Here is a 25,210-nt window from a genome sequence, read left to right as displayed (position 1 = left end):
GAACAAAAAAAAAAAGATGTTTAAATTTCATCAAGCAAGCACAATCATACCTAATTTTCTGTATTGAAATGTGATTTGAAAGTATTTATATATTGAAGTGTGATAAAGATTGTTGGTCTTAACTTTAACTTGGATGCAGACTTTTCAAAGAAAGTATGATTTTCTGGTTCTCAATTTCCTTGTGTTAGTTTTTGAATAATCCACCAGAAGAAGCACCACGGAAACCTGGGATTTTCCCCAAAACAGTAAAGAATAAACCAGTTCCTACACTGAATTCAAGTGACACCACTGTAGTAGGTAAGTGGTGCTAAGTTATTGGGATCAGGGGAAGTGTTAATTCAGTTTCTTGGGTCAGTTTTGTGCCTCAGCTTCTGAAGAGAAAATTCTCACCTGCTGTGTTACTGCAGTTTAATTTCACATGTTTTAAAAGCTTTTCATAAAAACAATTCATCTTGCTATGTTTGGCCAGCATGGGCTGAAGTATGAAAAATCTGCTGTCATTTACAAACCAGTATCCCAGATTTATGTTGCAACTTCATCACTAAAACCTCATTTTCCCTCATTTCTGGTGTTGTAATGCAATTTCCCATACCTCAGACACCCTCCTTCTTTTTTCTAAGACTGATGATAAATCACATTAATATTCCTCACGATTATCACCAATTCTGTATTATACCAGCAACTGTTAGGTGAAAACCAAAAAAAATTAAATCAAACTAATCTAATCTAATCTAGTGTTGTATCATGGGCAGTTTTAAACGTTTTGTTTTTATTCCAGAAGAGAAGAAAAAGAAGAAAAAGAAGAAATCTAAAATCAAGAAAGAGAGTAATGCACAGGCAGCTGCAGAGCCAAAGGAATCCAACACTAACAACACAACAGAGGCAGCACCCAAGTCTAAAAGGCACAGAACCCCCTCAGAGTGTTCTGAGATGGAGGGAACTGAGCCCCCCAAGCAGCCCTCCAAAAAGGAAAAGAGGAAATGGGACAGAACTGAGAGCTCCGAGGTAACCTGGGAAAGCAGGCCAGGAAAGAGAAAAAGAACCACCTCAGGAGATGGTGAGACATCAGCTCCAAAAGTCAAGAAAACTGCTGAAAAAGATGAAGTTGAAACAATAAAAGAAGAAACAACAGAAGTTCCAAAAGATTCCAATGGTAAAAATTCTTGCCGCTATTAATTATCATAATTTCTATGCAAGAATGAAATGAAATTGTAGAAATCCCTTATGAATGATAGAGTGGAAGCATTAGATCAGCTTGGGCATATCAGTGTTCCCTGCAGTTCAAATTAAACCTTGTTAGGAGCCACTCCAAGGAGAGGAGCTACACAGGGAATGAGGAAGAACTTGGAACACTAAAGTAGGGAAATCTAATCAGAAATCAAAATACTTCAAAGAAGTTCATATCAATAGAACTGTAAAGTATTGGTTAAACAGACAGCCTGGGCAAATGACACAGCCCGGGAATCTAGATAAATAAATTAGAATACAAAAGGGAAAGCATTTGTTGCATGAGATAAGAAAAGCTGCAGTGAAATGAGATTTGGTGTGAGGAAGTAAAGTAAACTTGGGTATTCAATTAAATGGACCAGAAGCAGTTAATACACAGGAGCAGTAGATATTGAATGTGATGTTATTGTAATACAATGTTTAACTATCCGTGTTAAAATATTTTTTTTTCATTTGACCTTTTTTGATATAGAAGTTTCTGCAGAAGAAGACAAAGACAAAAAAGACACATCCCTTTCCAAATCTAAAAGGAAACACAAGAAAAAACACAAAGAGAGACACAAAATGGAGGAAGAAGTCATTCCCCTCAGGGTACTCTCCAAGTAGGTGAAATAAATAACCCCTTTTCTGTGTTACCACTGATTAATTTTTCCTTAATGGTGGTACTAGGGAAATGCGTGGCTGACTTGATTAAGAGACCTCCTAAATGAGAACTAAATCCCCCGAATTTTTGATTCTTGTCACACCTACTGTAACTATGAAATAAACCCACAGGTTTTAATCTCGTTTTATGTTTGGCCTCTTCAGTGTTTAAACAGTTAATGCTGTTGGTATATATACCTCGGGGATATTCTTAATATTGACTTGTGGTACCACATTTTTAATGTTTCTGAAATGTTTGAATGGATGTTTTTCTGTAGTATGCACTGTTTAGTCTCTTGTAGGAAATTTAAACCACGTTTTGTAAAGTTTATTGAAGTTTTTATTGCTTAAAAATTTAATTCACCATATTTCAAACATTTAATCTTATTTTTTCCTCAAGTCTTGGTACGTCTGACAGTCCATCACCATTGCTAAAGTGCAATTCCAATTTTTACACAACAGAGTTGCATATTAGCAACAGTATTAGCCTGTAGCAAGAAGAGTAAACCACCAGGTTGAATTTTCATAGCTTGACGTGTAGAATTCTGCCAACCTTATAATCTAAAAGTGTTGGGCTTTTAGGAGTCACCACAACTAAAACATGGAAGCACTTACTTTTTAGGCATCCAGCAAGTACCTCCATGTTAAAGTAGAGGGGGTCCTCGGCGCCTCCTGCTGCAATATCTTGATTTATTTAGAAACACATTTATTATTTGATACATTTCCAGAGAGTGTTGAGATTAAAAGGATTCACCACCACTAAAACATGGAAGCACTTACTGTTGAGAACCAAAGCAAGCACATCCACATTTAAGTTGTGGGGGTCCTTCAAGGGAAAAACTACAAAAAATTAAAACAAAACCGCAGTAACAAAAAACATTTGTGCACATTTCCTGTAAACGCCTTCGAGCATTAGGATCCACCGCCACTGAAACATGGAAGCACTTACTTTTTTAGGCAGCAGGTACCTCCATGTTAAAGCAAAGGGAGACCTTCAAAATGAAAAAATCGCTTCAAATGAACTTTAGGCACTTAGAAAAAGATCTGCTCACAGCTTTATTTTTTCCCAGATCTAAAAATCTTCAGGATCTAATCATCTTCAACCGAAGTGCAGGTCAAAAAAAAAAAAAAAAACCAACCAAAAAAACCCCAAAAAACCCATGTAATCCAGGATGATGTTTCAGGATTGCGATCAGGATTCACCTCTACTAAAACATGGAAGCACTTACTTTTTCTATATCACAGAAAGCACCTCCATGTTAAAGTAAAAGGGGTCCACAAAAAAAAAAAAAAAAAAAAAAAAAAAAAAAAAAAAAGGTTGTCCTCTGCCGTTGGCATTCTGAGCAAACTGCAACAAACACAAAGAGTTTTGGTTAAAGGTAATAAAGTAATTCAATTGTAGCAAAAGGGTAAAAAGTAAAATGTTTAAAGAGTATAAGCATTGCAAATACTTGCCTGGCTCAGGCTCCATGATCTCCTCTGCTTTGGCTGGGCGAGTCACAAAGTTCCTCCTTGAGCTTGTATTTATACCAAACCTTGCTATGGGATGGTGTTGCCTTTTTATCTCCAAGAATCATTACGTGGCTCTTTTGTTATTTTAATGCCTTTGCTCCGTTGAGAATGTATGATCCTGGGCGAGTCTGGATGCTTTTTTGAAGTATACAGTTGTCAGTGTTAACAGCTAAAACCATTACCAGAAGATATCCTCCTCTTTAAAAATCCTCTATCAGCTTGTTTGATAGCACAGATTAGGGTAACAATGAGTCGTTCTCACAGTGCCACTGCGGGCATTGTGTTGCTGTGGAGCAAAGCTCTGGCTGTTTGCAGAAACATCTCCATGTTAAATGTATGTAAATATAGAAATTGCTTCCATGGGGAGGATTTTTGAACCAAAATGCATTTGAATAGGGAGGAATGTCCTTATCTCGGTAGGTTTTTGGTGAGTTTAACCAGTTGTTGATTTTCCAGCAATGATTTTTTTCTCGAAAATGAATGACTGATTCTTAATGTAGTGACACAGGAGTGGGTTCACTGAACTAATTCACTGAATTGAGAGTTCACTGTCTCTGAATTAACTCTGAATTTTGGTGCCTGTGCTCTGTGTAGGTTCAGTGGAAACCACAGTTCACCAAACTCTTCTCAATGCTGTCTGAATTTAAAGCACATTTGAAAGCCACTCTGTTGAAATGATAGGTTGATGTTGCTGGAACTCTCTAAAGCAAAGCCATGGGAGATTGAGTTAGGGAAAAAATTGAATTTGACCAAAGTGCAGGGACATCTCTGGTGGCAGAATGGTCTGCACTGTTCACCAAGTCCACCTGAAGCTGTTTGTAACCTATTCAATTACCTGTAACTTTCTAAACATCAGTTTTTGTTTGCAACTGACATCCTGTGCCTGTGTTGCTGCTTTTAGGACCGAATGGATGGATTTGAAGCAGGAATATTTGGCTCTGCAGAAAGCCAGTATGGCCTCCTTAAAGAAAACCATGTCTCAAATCAAACCTGAGCCCGTGGGAGAAATGGAGACGGAGTCTGGTGTGCAGAAATCTGAAAATGACAAAAGTAATCCTGGGTTTTGTCTTTTTTCCTTAGTGTTTCCTGTATGCAAACAGAAGTGGTGCAAGACCCTGGCCTTGCAGAAACACTTGCAGAAGGTTTTGTTTTGTAAAATGCTGCTGTTTTCTCAAAATGTCACATAGTAAAAGTTACCCCCTGACTATATTTTGGTGGTTTTGGTACTAAGGAGTTATGTAAGAAAATACTAAAGTGATTTCAGCATATTGCAGCATATAGCACTTCCCAGGCTTATAGATATATTTAGGGAGTTGTCATGATTAGGCCTCAGAGTGAATGAATAATCAGCTGTCTTGGTGCAGCATCTTGGGCCAGACCAGCTTGGGTTTAACTGTCCCAGAGGTATTAAAAAAACAGCTTGAAAGTGGACTTTATCAGCTCTAGGGGTAAGAGCTTCGAATTTGTATCTTTGTAGATAAATTTCTACTTTTATTTCTGGTTTAGAATTCTTCTTTATTTTATTTCCTCTGAATACACTTTGTGTCTCTTCACTAAAGTCCACACTGATGTTCCAATGGCCCTCCGCATGTTTTTAATCATCACTCTATAACTGCGGGGTTACTATTGGTACAATATAAAATGTCTTTGTAGGAAGAACCCTATGGACTTTAAAAATGTCTCAAAGACTTTTTCTTGAAGCTGATTTTTTTACTAAAATTGGCTTGAACCTTTGGACAATCATGACCTTCTTTAAATAAACCTCAAACTGCAGTAACAATATTTGATGCTTATTTACTCTGTTACTTCTGTGCTTTCATAATGTTAAATTTTTTCAACCTAATAAATATAAAAACTTTTTTTCTATTTCCCCCCACCCTGTTTTTAACTTTTTCTGGTTTTTCTCCAGCCACCAGTGAAGATTGTGCCCCTCCCGCCAAGGCCAACACAATGGGGCCTCAGTTTGTCAGCGGAGTAATTGTGAAGATCATTAGCAGCGAGCCCCTGCCGGGCAGGAAGCAGATCAAGGTAATGCCTTTGTAACCTCAGGGTAGCTGTTAGCCTTTCCTCCTACCCTGCCCCCCAAATCTTTGAATATGGAATACCATTTCAGCCAGACACACTAATTTTTTTTTTTTTGTCTTTTTTTTGCCTATTTGGCCGGTAGCTGAGTAAAAATTTCTTGGTGTCTGTAAATGGCGGATCTTTCAGTGGCAAAATAGGTTAAAGAAGGATGTCTCACAGTAAAACCAAGCCTGTAGTGTGCTTGGAGCAATGTCAAGTTTATCATGAAAATATTGAGGAGAATAAGCAATGCTCTGGTGCTTTCCAGTTAAAAAAAAGGAGCTGGAGACTTCTTCAGTGTTCTGCGTTTGTCACTGTGCCAGTCACCCTGACAGGAGGCTTTGAAAAGTTTATGGTGTTTTTATCATTAGCAGGAATTTGGAGGCAGGAAAATGCTCTCTGCATGAGAAACCAATTTTCTTGATTTCAGAAAGAATTTTTCAATGACAAAAACTCCATTTCAGGGAGAATGACAGGAGTGGAACTTGTTGATCCAGTCACTTTTCCTAATGCAAGTTTTGTGCAATGACACAAACCAAAAGTTACACATCAATTCTTTTTAAGGAAAATACCAGTTTTTAAGCTTCATTCTTTTGAAATGGAAATATTAAGAGTTTTCCAAAGGAAATAACAGGTTTTTTCCAGATCCTGAATTTTCCATTAATGTTACCCAGGGCATTTTCTTTCCCAAATTGCACTTTAGGATGAGTAACAACTGCCAAGACTTTGAACAACTTGAACTCAGGTTGGTGCACACACATACCCAGCCCACTCAGGACAGTGAGGGAATGGTTTACAATTCCATCTCTGATACTGTTTATCAAACATTTGTAACTAGGGAAGCCATTTTGAGTCAGCAGCTGCTTGCAAGTGTGTGAGGCTTGGTGTGTGCATGAACCTAAGCAACATGGGAGACTCTCTCACTGAAACCCTCATCACTGGTGCTGGGGTTTCATTTTTCTCTGAGTGTTTGAAGGCAGCTGAGTGCTGGAGACACAGAGAGAATGGCACAAGTTGTTCCTGTAACCTCTGAGGGCCTCTTGGACTGCAGGATATTCCTCACTGGGTTTTAAATTTGTATCACATCCTGATAGGCTGTGGGCAGTGGGAAAGCTTAGTATTCAAAAAGCAGAAAACTTAAATTCTTGTGATATTTCTTTCCTTTTTTTTTTTTTTTTTGCTTTTGTTTTGTTTTTTTGCCAAACTTTGTGGAAGGCAGAAGTGCAATCAGATCTGACTTTGCTGTGTTTCTGGGCTGTCAGCTGCAGCAAACTGCCACCAAGCCCTGCTTCAGGCCCTTTTCCCCCTCATACTTCCAGAACTGAGCTGCATTTCTCTTTGCATGGAAGCAGTGATTGCATGTCACACTACTTGGGAAGGTCTTTGCAGTGTAGTTAAAATATTATTTTGATGTTCTTATTTTACACTTCTCTGCTTCCCTGTTTTGCCCTCAAGGTGCTCCTCAGAGCTACTCATTTTTGCCAGCTCCAAGGAACTCTTTGGTTTGTTTTAGTTTTCCATGAAAGGATGACTTTGGGATAACATAATAAAGCTGAAAAGTAGCTTTTGTTGACTCTCAAATGATCTTAACAGCTTTGTCACTTAATTTTTGTTGTGTTTTAAGGCTGCCCTTGGTAGTGGAGGGTTAAAAGCAGTGTGTGATTCCTGAATAGAAGCATCTTACTTGAGCTGCCTGCTGTGAACAAAATTGACTAGGAATGTGTGGTCCTACCTAATTTCCCTAACAGCAGGAATTACAAGTGAAGTGCTTCATCTGCAAAAGCATTTGTGACTCTTCTCCCTTCTGCTGTCACTGAAAATTTTCAGGCAGAGGTCACTTCATAAAGATAGAGTTGTTTTACTACTGCTCCTTTCTCAAATCCTCTGCCATGCATGAGCTTGCTTTTGTGCATTTAATGTGTAGAATCAAGTCTGATATTTTTCTGGTAGACTGAGATCAATCGATGTTCTAGTGCACAGTTTTTACTTTTGAAAAAAATCCAATACAGCATTGGAATAAATGGGTGATGCTCCATTAGTAAAATGATACCATAAAGTTTCCAGGAATTACTGCTTTAAATTGTTAATGGGAGGGCAGGATGAGAGATAGATGGGAAGATGTTGCAGGCTCATAAATCAGAATTCAGTTATAACCTTCTTAGGAAAAAATGTTAATTCAAAACTCTTTTGACAAGGGATTGATCGATTAAATGACAAAGTTCAGTTACTGCCTCCTACTTCATGACCTTCTTGAAAATGTTAACGACCTCCAAATGGAATGGTCAAAAGTCTCTCTTTTTAAGTTCTCTTTTTGAAGGCTGATTTATGGTGTGTGTTGTGTCATGCTCTGACAGGATGCTCTGGCAGTGCTGGCTGAGGTGGCTTATGTTGACATGCTGGAGGGGGACACCGAATGCCACGTCCGTTTCAAGACTCCTGAGGATGCACAGACTGTCATGAAATCACACAAAGAAATACAGATCAAAAACAACTGGAAATTCGAAGTTCTCACTGGTAAGACTTCTTTTTTTTCATGAAAGTATGGAAGAAGCCTTAATTACTGTGAAAGGGATCATTCCTGATGAATTTATGGATATATTTAGATGTCTCAAGAGAAAAAGATTGCATGTTTAGTAGTTTTATTTTCTGGGAGTCTTCTTGTTTTGCAATTACTCTGAAATTGATAAAACAAGAAGGGATTTTATGCCACCATTCAGAGCAAAATGATGATTTTTGCTTGCTGTTGCAGACTTTAATTTTGTTCTTTTTAGATGGATTTGCTTCACTTTCAGTGTCAAAGGGCTATAGAGCCTAATTCACATTGTAGCTATATGAATAGAACATTCTGGTAATGCAAAAGAATTTTAAAGGAAGACTTGGTTGAAAATACTGAGCATATGTGTGAAATGACATGGCAAGGATCTAACAGCACAGATACGCTTAAAGTGGGTTTTAGCACTTACCCACTAATTGATCTTTATTTTTCAGGAAGTTGAATAATTTAGGCCAGAATAGGAAGGGCTCTACTTTTCAACTTCATTTTAATGTATGTTGTTTCTTTCTGAAATGACTGCTGTTCTAAATTTGTATTTTGTATTAGACTGGATTAGTTTGCCAAGTGTGGAGAACCCTCTTTGTGGGAGTGAGGGATAGAAATAAAGAGGAAGCCTGTCAAACTTGCTGTATTCATTAAACTTTTGTCTTTTAAAGATGCACCAAAAACTGTAATATGGAAAAAAGAAAACCAAACAGGTTAAACAGTCAATATGAGACTGCCTTATCTGTATTTAAATATTTCACCCCACACTTGCCCAAATCATGGTTTAGGACTCAGTCTGCTGGGTGCAGGGATGTAGATGCCAGTAAAGGATTGCAGGAGGAGAAGCTTTGATGGAAGCATTAACCTTCATGATGATATCAAAGTTAATTGAAGCTTGAGACTCAGTGAGTGCTGCTAATGTCATTTGGAGATAGATTTGTCTCCTGTGTGCTCTCTGTTTCAGACATCCAGAAATAACCTCAAATTTTGTGTTCTACAGCTGTGTGCTCTTTGTCTGTTTGTCTCTGGTTTCGTGTCCTTACATCAGAGTGTAGTAGGAGATTAGGAGTAAGTACTACATTGTAGGAGCATTCCATTCATGGTCTTAAGATTTTTTTTTTCTAACTGGCTTATTGAAATGAGAATGGAAAAGCTTTCCAGGAATGCACAAAGGACTCACAGTTAGGATTTTTGTTTTACTTGGTGGCTGAAGGTGAGAGATGAAAAGGAAAGAATCCTTAATGCTCTCTACAGCAGGGACTAAGATTTCCCAGTAGTATTTTACTCTTCAGGATTTGACTTTAAGTATCTTCAGCTTGGCATCTGGCAAGGTGGCAAGCATCTGTGATCACGTTGAGATGTCAACTTCTGCAGGAATCTCTTCTGAGATCATTCAGAAACTTCCCTGTGGCTGAAGATGAACCCTGAGACCATGCAAAATGATATCACAAAATTCCCATTGTGATAATTACATCACAAACCAGAAAGAACAGTGGCAAACTGCTGCTTCCTTGCAAAGTAGCTGCTAAGAAGAGCTGCAGAATTTTTTGCTTTTGTGTTGCTGCCCATGTTCAAATATTCCTGACAGCTCATGAAGTCCCCAGGCAATGGTTTTGATGAAACAAAATAGTCTCAATTGTTCTTACAGTAATTACATTTTTTTTTGTCTCCTGTTTGGTAGCTGTTTAAAATGTGTCAGAGGTTGAGTACATCAGTAAATCAAAGGGGTCTGTGTGTGCTGTGGTGAAACTTCAGCTAAAACTGATGACAGCAATTCTATATGGCTTCTGTGGATAGGAAATTTAAGACTACTGTTGGGTTTCTGAAATACTTGTTGGGTTGCCCTAACAGATGTTTCAATGAGTGGGAGAAGTGGATGCACTTCTGGTGGCTGTGTTTATTGACATTGCTCCATGTCCATTTCCCCCAAGGTGACCACGAGCAGCGTTACTGGCAGAAGATTCTGGTGGACAGACAAGCTAAGCTGAACCAGCCTCGAGAAAAGAAGCGGGGTACAGAGAAGGTAACCTGCAAATCTCAGCTCTTCCCTCTGCAGCCAGGGCTGAAAACACGACCCTGCTTCTGCATTGCTCCACATGGTTTGACACTCTGTGAATTTAATTCTGAGAAATCACTTCCTACTGACCTGGCAGCAGGGTTTTACAGCCACAAAATACAGAGTGTGGCTGTCCTGCTGCAGCTGACAAGTGCAAGGCTTGTCATTGCAGGGACAACTGGGGAAAGTTGATGACTAAAGGCCTGAACTTCATTTGTAAGCTGGATTTCTTTTGAAACCCTGTCTGGATGAGCTCATTAATAAGTAAGTAGTCTTGATGTGCTCTAGTGAAATCAAGTCTAGTGCTGCACTCTTAAATCTCTACTGTGATCCAGAAAATAATTCCCCTCACCATTAACACAGATTTATTTTGCTGTGGTGAATCCTGTGTGTTCCCAGAGTGGTCAGGAGCCCCTGCTCTGCCCCAGCCAAAGCTGGCTGCTGCTGCCAGCATCCATGGCTGTACAGCTTCCAGTTCCAAACTGGGGACACTGCAGCCTTCTCCTGGCTGTGCCTGTGGGCTGCAGGCTTGAGGGAGTGTTGCAATGAACTTGCAGCCTCTGCTGCAGCCCCAGCAGCTCCTTCCTGCATGAAGGGTTCCTTGACTAAGCCAGGCAGATCCCCGACTTGACAGAGAGGAGCCAGAGAGTATGTCACAGACGTTTTATTGCCAGGTTTGCTTCACACACAATCCAGATAAGGTTTCTGAGTTGGCTTTAGCCTGAATTTTTTTTGCTGTGGCTTGCAAAACTTCAGAATCATCTGACCTTAATTATTTGTTGTTGACTTTGGAGACTTCTTTGTTTCCTGGACGTTAGGGAAAGAATCCTGTCCCACATAAAATGGAAAATAAATATTTAATTGACCTAAAGGAGCAGCAGCCATACAGGCCAAAAACCTTATCTTGTACAAGGCATATTTTGCATGTCTTATCCTGTTTGTGTGAATGTTCTTTCAGAGATCCTGAGGACAAATGAGTTGAGTTTTTTTAAACAAAGATGTGCATAAAGAATTTGCCCGAATGTCTAATTTAATTTTCATGAAAGCCTGAAAATGGCATTGATTCGAGCCATTTTTCTTTAATGTAAGCAGAAAGGGAATTTGGAATTTGAAAACCACAGCTTTAGAACATTTTTCTGATTGCTGCCAGGATTTTTTTCTTTAAATGTACTTTTACTTTTTTAAACCAAAGGTGCCAGTGAGACCTTTGACTTTAATTTTGACTGTAGGAGCCGTTGCTATCAAGTTTCTCTTCTTCATCTTTTGAAGATTGGTATTTGTTGACCAAGCTGGTGTAAATTGGGCAGTAATGTACCTCATCTAGGCTTGCAAATACAAACTGTCTCGGTTCTGCCTAACAATTGGCAGGACAAGGATGCAAAGTCCTGCTCCTTCCCCCTGCCCATCACCTTGCCACACAGGGAGGTGTGAACTTCAAAGCCAGGGAATTCTATTTAAATGCTAAAGCTGTTTAGCAAAACATCAAGACAGGAATGCCTCGCTGCAGTCAGTAAGTTTTAACCCCTTCGTCTCTTTTACACAGGCTGTTTTCCTGAAATACCGACTGATAATATAAATATATTTTTCTGTTCATTAATATTTTCCCATTTGAAAATTTTTCCTTAGTACTTCCAAGATGATTTCTTCTGAAGGTCTCAAAGGTAGAAAGAAGCAGTATAATAATTCATAATTTAACATACTCAATAAAATGTGCCATTAGTGTGCCTTTCTGTTCTGTTGATGACATTTGAAATCCCTTACACCATTTTGAAGTGGAACTTTTTGCCTGTTAGCTGCATTATGATTGGAATTAAGGCATCTTATATTTTCTTTGAATCAGTGTTGAAATGCATGGACAGTTAAGGCAATCTGAGATTCCATTTTTTCTAAAACATCCAGGCCCATTTTGCTTTCCTCAGGATAAGGGTTGAGGATCACTGCAGCACACAGCCGGTGCAGTGCCCAAAACCAAAGCAAGTGGTAGAGATTTCACTTCCTGAATCAATCAAAAATATTGGTGACAATCTACCAGGCCTGGAGGGAAGACAGAGACACCTTTTCATTCCAAAGGATGGCCAGGCCTTTTCTGAGGGGCCTTGGGATATCCTATCTCTTTTGGACATACGGTTTATTATGGGAACTGTGCCAGTGGAAGTGAAACCTTTCCCCGGTGTCTGTGGAATAGCTGGATCCCTCTTTGCATTCTGGAGTAGCCCTGTGCTTACACGGAGGTGCTGCTACTGGATTGATGAGCTAGAAATGGAAATCCTCTTGCAAATTCTCTGATAGAAACACTCAGCAATATGAACTGGGCAGCTCATATCTTAGAGCTTCCCTTCCCACATTTGGCACTCTCCATCCTGTATGCTGAAGGATTACACCACTGTACTCTGCTTCCTCTTAGGGCTGAACTGTTTTAAACTGGACTTTTTTAGGCACCAGAGAATAAAAGTTAGCCATCTTGAGGTCAGTTTCATTGCTGGAAACTGCTTGGGAAAGCCTCAAATCTTGCCTGCCCCAGGGAGTGCAGCAGCACAGGGTGCCATCTCCATGCTGTGTGTGGGACTCAGCCATATGCAGAAGTAATAAATAATTTGATTTGTATGTGAACAAATCTGGCACCCTGGATTGCCTGGGCGCAAGTGACCTCATAACTCCAGCTGGTGTGGCTGAGTAGTCCCCAGCAGAGAAGTTGCTCTGGGCTTTAGTTTGGTTTTGTTGTTGTTTTGATTTGGTTTGGTTTTTTGAGGGAATGGTGACTTTTTGTTTGTTTTTTTTTTTTTTTTTTGTGGGGGTTTAAAAAAAAATGGTGGTATTTCAGCATTTTTGTGTGATTTCTTGTGTTGGTTTGTGGTTCCTGTGTGTGTGGTTTTGTGTATATTGTGGTGGGTTTTGTGGGTTCTATACATGCCTCTGCCTGCTGTTTTTGTGGGATTTGGTGATTTTATATGTACTTAGAGTTCTCTTCATGTACTGGGGCTTTGGAGTTGTTTTGAGAGGTTTGGAAGAGTTTTGGTAATTTTTTTCCTTTTGGGTATCTTTTTTTGGCAGATTACATATTTTCAGGGGTTGGTTTTGGTGTTTCTTAGTGGGTTTGGGTTTTTTCTGTTATTTTTAGGGAGCCTGGTGGGTTTTTTTTTAAGGGGGCAGTTGTGTGTTCTGTATGTGCCTTTGAGTGTTCCTGTGTTGGATTCTGTGGGGGTTTTATGTGCCCTCAGATTGTGGTGTTGTGTTGGTTTGTGGTGTTTCTCCACGAGTTTTTTTGTGTACTTTCTTGTGTTGATTTGTGGGTTTTGTGGTTTGTGTGTGTGTTTTTGTGGTGTTAGGGGAGTTTGTGGTTTCGTGTTCTTGTGTGGGTTTTAGGGGTTTTGTGGTGGCTGTGCGTGTTCTTACAGGAGTTTGTGGTTTCAGTGTCAATGTTTTTGCCTGGGTTTAGGATTTTTTATGACATGTGAGTTTTGTGTGTGTTTTCAATGTGTTTGTGTATTTGTTCATGTATGGGGTTTATGAGGATTTTTATTTTGTGTGTGTTTCTTGTGGTTTCTGTGCTTCAGTGGTTTTTCTTCAGTGCGTTTGTGTGGAGTTTCTTTGGTGTGCTGGGGATATATGTGGGGGTTTTTCCTGTTTAAAATTCCACAATATTCATAAAGCACTCTTTTTGGCTTTTTTGTGATTTGACCTTGTTTTTTCTACATCAGTAGCCAAATGAATCTAATAAAAGGATAGAATTTTAACTTGCTGTATGAGGCTGTATTTTAGGATTTTGGAATTGCCATTTCGATGTCTTCAACCATGCTGGGAGGAAGGAGGAGGAATAGAATATATTATGATTATAAGGTCAAATCCTAACAGTATGGTTTTCCTCTGATCTTCCCATCATTTCTGCTGCTTGCAGTTGATTGCCAAAGCTGAAAGGATGCGGCTGGAGAAGACCCAACAGACAAGCAAACACATTCGCTTCACTGATGACAACTAACAGGGCTGATGTGGCTTGGAAGTGAACTGCAGCTGTTCCAGACAAAACATCCAGCACCAGCCCCCACAGCCACTGCTGCTTCCAGCAACCCAGCCCAGGCCCTTGGAGCCAGAGCTCTGCAGACTGCAAGTGTGACGATTGGTTCTGAACCCCATTTTTACTAGGCTGAATGTTTACTGCTTCTGAGCCCTTAGGTAAAGCTTTTTGGAACATGTGTATTATGAGATCTTCCTTTAGTTCACTTCCACTTTGTTGGGATTTTCTCTTTTTTTTTTTTTTTTTTTTTGCTTGTTTTGGTTTTGTTTTGATTTTTTTGTATGTTTTATACACTAGGTTATAAAATAAAATGCTTGAGAATTTCAGTTGTGTATCTCTAATTCTTCCATTTGCTTTTCATGAGACTATAAATAATAAAAGTGGTAAATGCTACATAAACCTCTTTAGGCCTCCTTTTAGTCCATCTAGCTGGTTTGAAAATAGAGGAAAATAATCTTCTGTTATTTTCAAGTGGGTAGGAGTGGCAGGAAATCTGCCGTTGAGGAGTTTGGAAGGAAATTTACTTGTATAAATACACACTAAACTGAATTTAGACTTTTTTATTTTTTAGAGGAATCTTCAGAAGAAGAAATAAGAGTGTGTTTGGTACATCTCCATCTTGTTACTCACTTGCAGATAAGTGTTCAAGTTGTATAATTCACAAGTTAGGATGATCATTTTAATGGCTTTAAGGTATTTCATGGAGGACCAGCAATCTGAAAAAAAGGAAAATCAAACCTGAAACTGGAATTCTCCACAAGGTTTCACTTCTGCTTGGAGAGGTGAATGCTCTCTGAATGGAGAGGGAATAGCAGTGATCAGACTGAAGATAGCAAGAGTCCAGAGGGGAAAAGTGCAAGATAAGGGATCAGCTTTGGGCCTGGAGGGGAAGAGCTTGCTGGTGGTTCTTGGAAATGGTGTGTGAGGATTCCTCCCAGAGGGCTGCAGGGGAAGAGCAGGAGCTCACCTGTATTCCAGGCACTCCTGCAGTATTTCTGTTTAGTCCAATTGCAGCATTTTGAATTTATTATCAGATCTTTAACTCCTCTCTTCCTGGGTAGGTGGGAAGTTGTGTAACATGGCAGAGAGAAGTTTTCATACCCAACTCTGAAAAGACTTGATCAATTAATGTCTTCTAGGCATCCAGCCTGAAAGACAGGAGGGGTTTTTTTCCCTTTTTCCCTTTGTGATGCGAAGGGAAAAAATTTACCCCACAGCCTACCCTGGGTAAAATGCTTGGGATTTTGCTGCTGAAATTCATTTAAGTCAAAAATATATCTGTGTTATAAATAATTTAGGTCATAAATGATTCAGACGTTTTATGTTTGGTGGAGAGTGGAACAGAACTGCAAAAGTGTGAGTTTGGGAGTTTTGCTCATTTATTAATAATTCCTAACTTGAGCACATAAAAGTCACCCTTCTGTTTCTTTCCATATTTATGCAGGTTAATTCCTTACACTTAAACATCAATTTTCTTTTTCTCCTTTTCCAAACTAGTGCAGCAATCTGCTCCAGCAGGGAAGGCCAGTTGGTGTTTAATGCTTCTTCAAGGAGTTAATAACAGAATTTTTGCCACTTAATTCAGAAGTCAGGCATGGAGAGGATGACCTAGATGTTTTTACAAAAGAAGCTTGGATTCTCAGGTGTGCCCGAATGGTTTGTGTATTTTTCTTTTAAGTACAAATGGCAATTAATTGCTGCTGCTGTCTTTCCCCATCTGGCTGAGTTTTACCAGCCCAAGAATTGCATCCCTAAAGCAACTTCTGTTTGGCCTCTAGGAGCTTCCTACACTGACATTTTCCTTTCTTTTCCCCCAATAAGTACATTTAATTTAGAAATTAAGGGTGACACTGTAAAACGGTAGGAGTTGTTAACCTTGGAGTGCTCCTTTGTTGTTGCTGATTTTTCTGTCTCCCTGGACTGAGTGTTTTGAATAGCATCATTCCATTGCCATCCATCTGCCTGGAGCAGAACCCAGCATTGATTCTGCTCTTTGCGACCCAGCACGGGGCTGAAGCTGAAATTATTTTTAGCACTCATATTTTTACCTCTCTTCCATGAGTTGCAGGCTGTGTATGGCAGCAGCAGGACTGGTTCTAGTGGAACACATGCCTGATACTCCAGGATGATTGGACCTCCTGTTTTTCAGTATTCAGTGCCCCCACTCAGCACAGTATCCCACTCCACTGTCCCTGCAATGTGCAAAAGCCTTTTTACACTTGATTTTGAACTTTTGGTTAATGTTTTTTTGACTGTCCTCATCCTACCTGGAGCAAACCTGTACTGCCTGCTTTATTTTACACAGCTAACACTTAGGTTTTGGGAGATTTTTCCCCCTAAGATATTCACTGTACCCTAGTTTAATTCAGACTTGAAGGCATCCTTGAAAGGCAGCAGGTAAGTACATTATCTTCTTCTAGAGAGGCTCTAAATCACATTAGAAAATTACCTTCTGATAGATGACAAAGGCACTTGCCTGCCCAGCTCCCTGAAAACATGGGTCAGTGTCATAATTGCTTTCTTAACGGTACCACGGTGTCTAATGATCCCGGGCAGGATTAAATCATGGCAATAATGCTGCACAGGGCTGCAAAAATAATTAGATCAGCTATGCTTGGGTGACTTTGAGACTGCCTGAGTGAGGCAGTAAGTGATGCAGTTACCTTTCCTACAGGGGATGGCTCTGCTGTGGAGGGTGTTAGGGAGCTGTTAGCTCCCAGGGGCTTGGCAGCACACAAGTGTCCCTTGGCTTCCAGCAGAGCCAGGCCAGCTCTTGCATTCATCCCTGCCCTTGCTGGGATGGTGCTGACGGCATACTTGGCACTCCTAGCTGTTACTCGAGTCACACCAGTGCCGGCAAAAACCGGGACAAAACGGAGCAGGAGAGGCTGGGAAAGCTTTGCTGCCCGTTGCCAGGGTGACTGGGTTTGTGCTGGACAAACACTGCTGTGCTTTTCTAGCCTTGTGGCATTTTGAGTGCAACCAAACAAACTCCTCAAGAGGCAAAACAAGTGGGACAGGGGTGAAGGGAAGGGACAAACCAGTTCTGGCACTTGGGAGTGAGTGGTGTCTTTATGGGCAGAGGGGCTACCCGGGGTCTCTCTCTCCTGGCCCTGTGCACCATTGGAGGCAGCTGGCTGCCAGGAATGCTGTTTCCAAATGTTTCCTTGTGGTGTGCAATCCTGGTGATTTATGTGAAAGAAAGCACTTGGAATGCAGTGAGGAGTCTGATGGGAAATGCCTTCTAGTGTGGTGTGATTTAATTAGGGCCGTTGACTGCCCCTTTTACCATTCTGGACTGGAGCAGGGACTTCTGCTCCATCATATTTAATTTCTTGGGTTTTTAAAATTCTTTTTCCCAGACTTTTCATTCCCTCTCTGGTGTTGCTACCCTGACTAAGCTGTCAACTCCTCAAGTCCTGCGCTGTATTTAATTCTGGGCCTGGGAAGGCCGGGGGTGAGGGTGACATCCCCAGGAGGTGTCCATGGGACAGGGAGGCTGCTGCCTGGGCTAGGCTGGGCTGGGCTGAGAGCCCTCCCGGGACCAGCAGAGGGCAAAGCTGCTCCAGCTGTCCTGGGCTGGAGGCGCAGACAGTGCCGGGAACAGCTGGACTGTCCCCTAGATGAAGCTGTGTACTTTTATTTTGGGCAAGAAGAATGCTCCATTTCTCCTACCCCCTGAATGAGGTATGGAGCAGATGTGGTTCAACATCTTTTTACCTCCGTGCCTTATGCAATCTTCTTCTTTGTTTTGGTTTGTTTTCCCCCACTGTGGCGGGTGCTTCTCTTTCTGCTGCTTGTTACACACAGAAACATCCTGTTACAAAAAGCAGTACATTGTACAATATTGGTTCAGTGAATATTTTTGGGATAGAGCCAGTCTCTCAGATCTGGTGCCTCAATAGGTAAATCCTTGCAAGGTTTAGCCTAGAAAGCCTTTTCCACAGCTGCAAATACAAAGTGTACTTGGTTCAGGCACCAAAGTAATTTTTGTTGTAAGAGCAGAACTGTGGAAAAGACACAGTATCCTGAAAAAATAAAGATGGAATGTGAACCTCTTTTCCTCCAATTCCCATCTCATTGCCTCCTTACCCATCAGCATGTCTGAAACTCTCCAGCTCTGATCCTTGTCCTTTTGCACGCTCTTCCTCTGATGGAAACGTGCTTATACTCAGGGCAAAATATTGAAAATTGTTTGGGTGTTGCAAGATGCAGCTGTGTATCCTGACTGGGTTTAGGCTGCAGCTAGAGATGTATTTCTATGGCCACCTCTTGGCCTCAGTACAACTAAATATAGGTACAGCTGCAGCAGAGAGCTGGTCATCTGCAGCTGCCAGCAGGGAAACACACCCAGAGCCACTTTGCAGCTTTTAAGCCCGAATTTGGCACCATATCCCCTGGTTCAGGTGCCCTCATTACCACGCCTGTGCTGTATTTTATAGCCCATTTGTTGTCCAAGTGTTTTACCGTGGGCATGGAGCTTGTTGCTGGGTTGGAATCTTGCCTTTACAGTGTGGCCCACTCTTTTTAACATCTATTGTCTTGTATTGTTGGTTGGGAACTTCGTATTTATTTTGTCCTCAATTATCTGTATATAATTATATATATAAATATATATAAATATATATAAATAAATATATATGTATAGTTTCTTTTGTTGTGCAAAAGCAACAATTTTAAGGGAAATTCAAATGGATCAAAGCAACTGGTAGGGAAATGGTGCATGCAGAAGAGAGAGCCTTTCCTTGGGAAGCTTCCTGAGGAGTTCTTATTGGAAAGAGGTGGCTGGAACTTTCACAATGTGAAGGTATGGCTGTGAGAGCTAATGCTGAGTGTGGTCACATGGTATATGGAGAGGATAACTTGTCCTTTGGATGTGAGGTGGCACTTCATGGGGGGAAATGGAGCTATTCCTGTTGAAGCTGGTGGTGGATGAGGCAGGGACAAGGGGAGCTGGCATCCTGCACTGGGAGGAGACAGCTTGCCCAGAAAATGTTCTCTCTGCACTCTTCTGGTGGGAAGGCTGCTGGATGGCAGACAGTGTGTCCTGCTGTGTGGGCAGATGTTCACCAACCTGTCTCACCACAGTGATTCTGATTTTGGCCTTTCTAAACCTCCGTGGCTGCCTCATCCAGAGAGGTCCTGACCCATGATCAGAGGGTTAATTTTAAAACCATTTTTTTCCTTTGTGTCTCAGCACTGTCTGGCTTTAGCTGTGATGGGGATGAGAAGTGACAAGGTGCCACAGGGGAGCTGTTCTCCTGGGGTTTGCATCATGCCTAAAGCTCGACTGGAAACCTCCCGGGAGGAGCTGACCTGCCAGACCCCTCCAACACCAGCTTGACCAAGCAGCTCTGCTTCCCAATGAAATGGGCTTCCCAGGTTTTTGTTCTTCACCTCTCCTAGCATGCCACAGTGTTTCCTGACAAGGACATGATGGTGGCTCTGTGCAGAGGCAGGACAGACCCTTCTGCAGGGGGCTGCACACGTGGCCACGGATCACTGAGAGTCTGACTGATGTTCTTGGTCTCAGCAAGCTGGCTCCATGGTGTGCCTGCAGTGAGTGTCCCTTGGGAACATCCCCTGTCTGCTGTGCAAAAGGCAAGGAGCAATTGTGTCACAGAGAGGAGATGTTATTTTTCAGTGACATGGCTCTGCTGTAGCTGCTCACATTACAGCTCACAGGGTCTCTTGGGCTGAGTGGCCTTGTCAGGTTTGTTGATGTGGCCAAATAGAGATATTTCCAACTAATATGGCTATTTAATAATTACATGCAATGATAGCAATCTGAGAAGCATGCATGACAAAAATCTAGTGAGACCAAATACTTGCTTAGAGTTTTTTGGTCTGATTTTTTAAATGCAGCAGTTCAAGAAGCCTTTTCTTGCAGCACAAGAGCCTCTTCTGCTATTTCAAAGGTTAGCACAGAAAGTCGATGCACACAAGAATAGATGCAGCTTCTAAAATCTATCTTGTGCATAATATCAAAATCAGAAGGAGGATCTCAACATTTGGACAGGAGAAGACAAAAGGCTAAAGCCAGTCTGTGACTTTCAATATCAAAGTACAAAGCCCAGCATAATGTGACACTAATCTATGCGATTGCATGGGCAGCTTGAGGCCCATCAGGTCCATCTGATGAGGTTCTGCCACCATCCCATCTGTTTTGTATTCATCTGTCACTGAGACTCGGAGCCACTGGAGAGGAAAAAGAACTGGCAATGTCATGCTGTGGTTTTTCAACATCATTACAGGCAATGTGGGAATTGCTAAGGGTTATTTCCTGGTGCTTGTCAGGGGCACACAAATGTGATGTGGGGGAAAGCCCACTAGATCTGTAAATACCACTCCATCCTAGGAGTAAAAACTGTTGTTATCCATCAGGATTTCCAGACCAAAATCGTGTTTCAGCTGTTCCTGAACTAGAGGAAGATGGATAGATGTTGAGCTGGATGTGTCAGCTTCCCCCTGCTACAGTCTGAATCCTGCTGTACAGTACGACCACTAGAGGAAAAGCATGCAGTGGGGACTCCCTTAGCTGCAATGTGCTGGTATCACTCCATGCACTTGTCTTAAAGCAAATGAGATGAAGATTTGGCTAGCAGCAGATGTTCAAAGGAAGAACAAATCAGAGCAGCCATATACCAGTGGGACTGAGGTTTCCTTGAACTCAGCACACATCTCCAGCAGTTGGCACTTGGAATACGGGGGAGGGGGGGAAAAGGGAAAAAACAGATGCTGAAAGTTCCCTGAAATAGCTCCTGAGCCTCTGGAGGGCAAAGTATGTCTTTTAAGTCCTGCTTATTATCCCTTCTAGTAGGCTCTTTTCCAGTCCTTACCGGAGAGTAAATGCTTTTTCTGTGTATTCCCTGCGGGCTGCCCTACTTTACATCATCACCTTGGTGATGGAAAACACAGTCCTCTGCGGAATCTGCCTGTCACGATTCCTAATTTTCTTTCAGAGGTGAGGAAGCGAATCCCAGAGCCCGCTGCACTCCCTGGGCAGCCCCCGTTCAGCGCTGCGTGGCGGGGGCTGCAGCTCTGGGAGGTGAAGGCAGCCGGCACAGAGGAGTATTTCGGACATTGCTGGCAGGTCGTGGCACGGCTCGCCGCCCCGACCCTCCCTGCGGCGCCTTTGTTCTGCGGCAGTTTCCATGGTGCCCCCGCTTTGTGTGCAGACCTGGCTGCAGGCTGCTCTCCTCTCCACCGCGCCGCTCCGGCTCCTTTCCCCCGGCGGAGCATCGCACTGCGTGCCCGTGCTGCAGAGCTGCCAGGCGGCAGCCACACACATCCCGCAGCCTGGCTGCTGGTAAACCTCTGGGAAGCATGGATTGGTGGTTTTGAACAGAACTGGGTAATTATAGATGAGAATTCTGCTCAGCTTTTGGCCTGTCACGTTTAGCAAAGTCAGAGGAAGGCCCTTACCAAAGGATTGTTGCTGTAAAATGAAAGAGCAATAGAGGCATGACAAAGAGGAGCAGCCATGCTGCTTGCTGCAGCGCTCAGATTTTGAAGATGATGCACTCAAATATTGAAGATGTACTACACAGCATCGTTCCCTTCACTCGGGATTGGCACTGGGGAGGTCGAGCTCCTTTATCTGTTATCTCGCTGTTAATTCCCTGCTAATTGTTCTGATACCGGAGTACTGCCCGCCCCCAACGGCATCAGCAGGGAGGAACTCCTGGTCCTTATGTCAGGTACAGAGTCAGGAGGCTGAGTAACCTGGCCCCAGGAATTTATGCCCGGGGATAGCATCCCTCGGGAAAACCCCGATCACAGTAGAGTGCTTAAAGCCTGATACTAGGGATATTTCAGCGAAAAAACCAGTTCCGTGAATCTGAAATTCATCCAAAAGGAAGTGGAGTGTAAAATCACTGCCCAAGTGGAAAAGTAGGCGAAAGGGCAAAGCTGTGCCCAGGGGGGGATTCTAACTCCAGGCACAGGGGAGATTAAGTGGTTGGGAACAAGGCTGAAGGTCTGTTAGCAGGCTGTGCACAGGAATGAAGTTTAACCCGGGACCTGCAGATATCAATGAGAAATGGAACAATATTGGAGTTAATATCAAAATATAGAAACAATCTCCTCAAGGACACAACGATGGCTTGGAAAGAGATGTCCTCATCACAAAACCTCAATTCTTGGAGCAGAAAATTTGTTTTCTTCATTAAGGTTAAGCTTGTACTGTGTGTTGGGAGAAAATGGGCTGCTCCCCAAAGCTGAACATGGAAATGAACTGTTCACAAGTCTTGGCAGAGGTTTTCAAGGATGCCTAGGAAATTATAATGCCCAATTAAGTAGGAATTGGTCATCCAAGTCCCTTAGGCTGTCCTGAAAATCACAGCCACTCTGCAATGCGACTTATTTTCAGTCAGATTTTTAACTTCTGCTTCCCTTTGTGCTCCTCTCCCTGTGCCATCCTGCTGACACGGAGCTGTGGCTGAAGCCAAAACTAAGGACCTTGGAAACATGGCATTCAACAGCCTTGGTGGTGACAGGAGATGGGATCATCTGTCCCTGCTGAGGGCATTCAGAACTGGAGCTGCTTTTTTTCTTCTGAATATCTCCCTCTCCATTTTGGCCCATTTTTGTACCTCTAATGTGGGAACACTAAGCTAGACCAGCGGTGGAAAAGGGTGTTCTGTTTGGAATGTTGGGAACCACAGGGAGCCTTTCTTGACAAGATTAACCTCCTAGGAACCCCTGGGAGTTTTATTATGTCCTTGATTTCTTCCCCAGCAGCTCATTCTTAGAATGAGTTGTACTTGAGTGCACAGGTAAGGAAAGCCCTTCACCTGGTAAAGGTTTGGGAGATAAGAAAGGAGCAACAAAACCTGATTTTTTTGGAAGTAAGTGGTAAAATTGATCTGGAAGAAACCAGAAGGGAAACCCAGTTCTGAGTGTGAGCAGGAACAGTATTCCAAGCTTCCCTGGGAGACATCCTCCAACAAAATATTAAAATACAGGACACGTGGTCATGGCCAAATTGCTTTCCTCTCACCAGGGGCTTGGTTTTCAACTCGGTCCCTCTGCTCCACCCTTCTTGATAACCAAGTCTCCAATTCCCATCACGTATTACTGGTTTTTATGGCTTCTCAGCCTTCTTTGTCATCCAGATCCATCCAGTCTATCCGTGGCCCTGGAGCTCTCTTGCCAGCCTGGAGCACACTGGAGATGTGCTGGTACTTCCCAGGAATAAACCTGTGGGTTACGCACAAGGCATTGTGGTGGGATCCGAGGAGGAGATACAAGGCAAGCAGGTGAAACCTTGCTTTTAGATGGTTTTGGAGAAGTGTCCTCTACACCTGCAGCGTTCCACAAGTGAGGAATACCGGTGCTTTCCCTTCCCACAGCCGGTGGCTCCTGTTCAGCCAAAGACATGCCAGGTGTTACAAAAGGCTGCCAAGGCGTCAGCAGGGGATGGATGTAGGGACACGGAGCCGGAGGTGGGACTTAAAGGTATTGGCTAAATCTCCACGCAAACGCGACTAAGTCGTTGTTAAAGTAATTAGCAAGTTGGAATAAATTTAGCATCTCCCTAATGCGCTGGAAATCATGGTGACTTTGGAGCCTGTGCTTCCCAGGACTACTTTGAGCTGATGGCACCGGGATCCGGGAAGGCTGATGGGATGACAGGCTGGGACAGGGCATCCGTACCACTTTTGCGGAGGAGGAATAAATGTTGATTAGCAGCTTTCCAACACCTCGTGCTAAAGAACGACCTATTTTTGGAAAGGAACTTGAGTGAAGCAGCAAATTCATTCTCTGCTGAATAAGGGGATCATTTGTTTTAATAGCAGATTGCTCTGTTAAGGAGACAGGGATTTTGTTGAGGATTTATGACACGGTGCCACATTTAAATGTGAGTGAGTGAAGGTTTTCTCGGGCAAAAAGGAAGGCAGGAGTGTCGTGAGCTCCCGTGGTTAAAATTTGGGGCTAAATTAGCGTCCTTAGTCATTGGAACCACTTGCCTAGGGATAGTGAATTTATCTTAACTTTGTTATTTTAAATCGCTTTCCTGATGTGCATATTGTAGCTTCACCAGCTGTTCGGGGTTTGTTTTCGAGGGAAATTGTCTTCCCAGAAATTCTTGTCATATGTGGGAGATAAGGCTCTCTGATTATAGGGTTCCCCCTGGCCTTAAAAGATTTGAATGTAGGCAACAGGGAAGAATTCCCCCTCGTTCATTATCCTCCAGATGACGTCCGAAGGGCACTCGGGGATTTAAAACCCTGCGAGCGGAGGGTGGGATATGAGGACAAGCACAGCTGGGGGATACCCGCGTTTCTCTAGACCCGGGTGTATCCCTGCGTTTTGACACTTGGAGCCGAAGGGGGAAAGTGCAGCACTCCGCTGTCATTTAAAACAAAAGTCCCCCGGGTTCAGCACGGGAGGGGTGCCGTGCAGGAGCCTTGTGTGTGTGTGTGGGGGTGTGATCGCGGGTGGGGTGTACCGGGGGTGTGTGTGTGTGTCGGGGGAGGGGGGGGACGAGGCGGGTCCTCCGCCCGCGCCGCCCGCCGGCAGCCGCCGATGTGTCCGTGAGCTCATCCATCGGCAGCGCGGCCGCTGCCTCCCGCACCCCCCGCGCCCCCACCCACGGCTGCAGCGGCCGCCAAGGTCACCCGCGGGTCCCCGGCATGGTGGCGGCCGCGGGGGGCTGAGAGGAGGCGGGCGGCGGCGGGAAGGAGCCGAAGATGGCTTCGCCCGCGCCCCCCGCGCCGGGAGGCGGCCCCTCGCCCCCCGCCGGCCCGCCTCGCCTTCGCCAGGTGGGTGCTCCCCGGCGGGCAGGGCGGGGGGCGAGTCCCCGAGCGGAGCGGGGAAAGGGGGGGGACGGAGCCCGCGGCATGCGGAGGGGCGCGGGAGGCAGGGATGCGAGCGGCCCGCAAGTGCATCGGCAGTTTGAGGTGGGCAGGTGGATGGTGCAGCCGGGGATGGTTTCTGTTCTGTTCAATAAAAAAACCACTTCCATAACAAAACCACAAATGCCATCCCTATCCCGAAAGCATCGCAGGCAGCACCTGCCCAGGTGTGCCCGCACCGTCACACGCAGAGGGGAGCGCAGGCACGCGTGTGTAACTTCACAGTGGTGCAGCGCGGTGCGTGTCGTGCTGCATCACCGCCGTGGCAGCGCGGCTCCGAAGGCATGAATAAAATCTTA

General features: G+C 43.2%; 2 protein-coding genes across 4 annotated transcripts in view; both read left to right on the top strand.

Moving 5' to 3' along the window:
• The window catches only part of LARP7 (La ribonucleoprotein 7, transcriptional regulator), a 29,114-nt gene extending 14,736 nt beyond the window's left edge, over positions 1–14,378 (top strand). For 2 of the 3 annotated variants that reach the window (XM_058024864.1, XM_058024866.1), the window contains exons 6-13: positions 189–297; positions 779–1,153; positions 1,700–1,829; positions 4,283–4,431; positions 5,291–5,409; positions 7,800–7,959; positions 9,916–10,007; positions 13,936–14,378. In XM_058024864.1, coding sequence (XP_057880847.1) covers positions 189–297; positions 779–1,153; positions 1,700–1,829; positions 4,283–4,431; positions 5,291–5,409; positions 7,800–7,959; positions 9,916–10,007; positions 13,936–14,016 — 1,215 coding nt within the window. In that variant the 3' untranslated portion in view covers positions 14,017–14,378. The remainder of the gene's footprint in view (positions 1–188; positions 298–778; positions 1,154–1,699; positions 1,830–4,282; positions 4,432–5,290; positions 5,410–7,799; positions 7,960–9,915; positions 10,008–13,935) is intronic. The other variant, XM_058024865.1, reaches the window with a different exon arrangement.
• A 10,359-nt stretch (positions 14,379–24,737) lies between these two features.
• ANK2 (ankyrin 2) overlaps positions 24,738–25,210 on the top strand; it is a 274,320-nt gene continuing 273,847 nt past the window's right edge. Inside the window, exon 1 of the mRNA XM_058023864.1 lies at positions 24,738–24,818. Coding sequence (XP_057879847.1) covers positions 24,747–24,818 — 72 coding nt within the window. The 5' untranslated portion in view covers positions 24,738–24,746. The remainder of the gene's footprint in view (positions 24,819–25,210) is intronic.

Source organism: Melospiza georgiana, chromosome 5 (genome assembly GCF_028018845.1).
Source record: "Melospiza georgiana isolate bMelGeo1 chromosome 5, bMelGeo1.pri, whole genome shotgun sequence".
In the NCBI taxonomy this organism is placed as follows: Eukaryota; Metazoa; Chordata; class Aves; order Passeriformes; family Passerellidae; genus Melospiza; species Melospiza georgiana.
The sequence above is the reverse complement of the archived record's forward strand: the minus strand, read 5'-3'. Positions and strand labels throughout refer to the sequence as shown.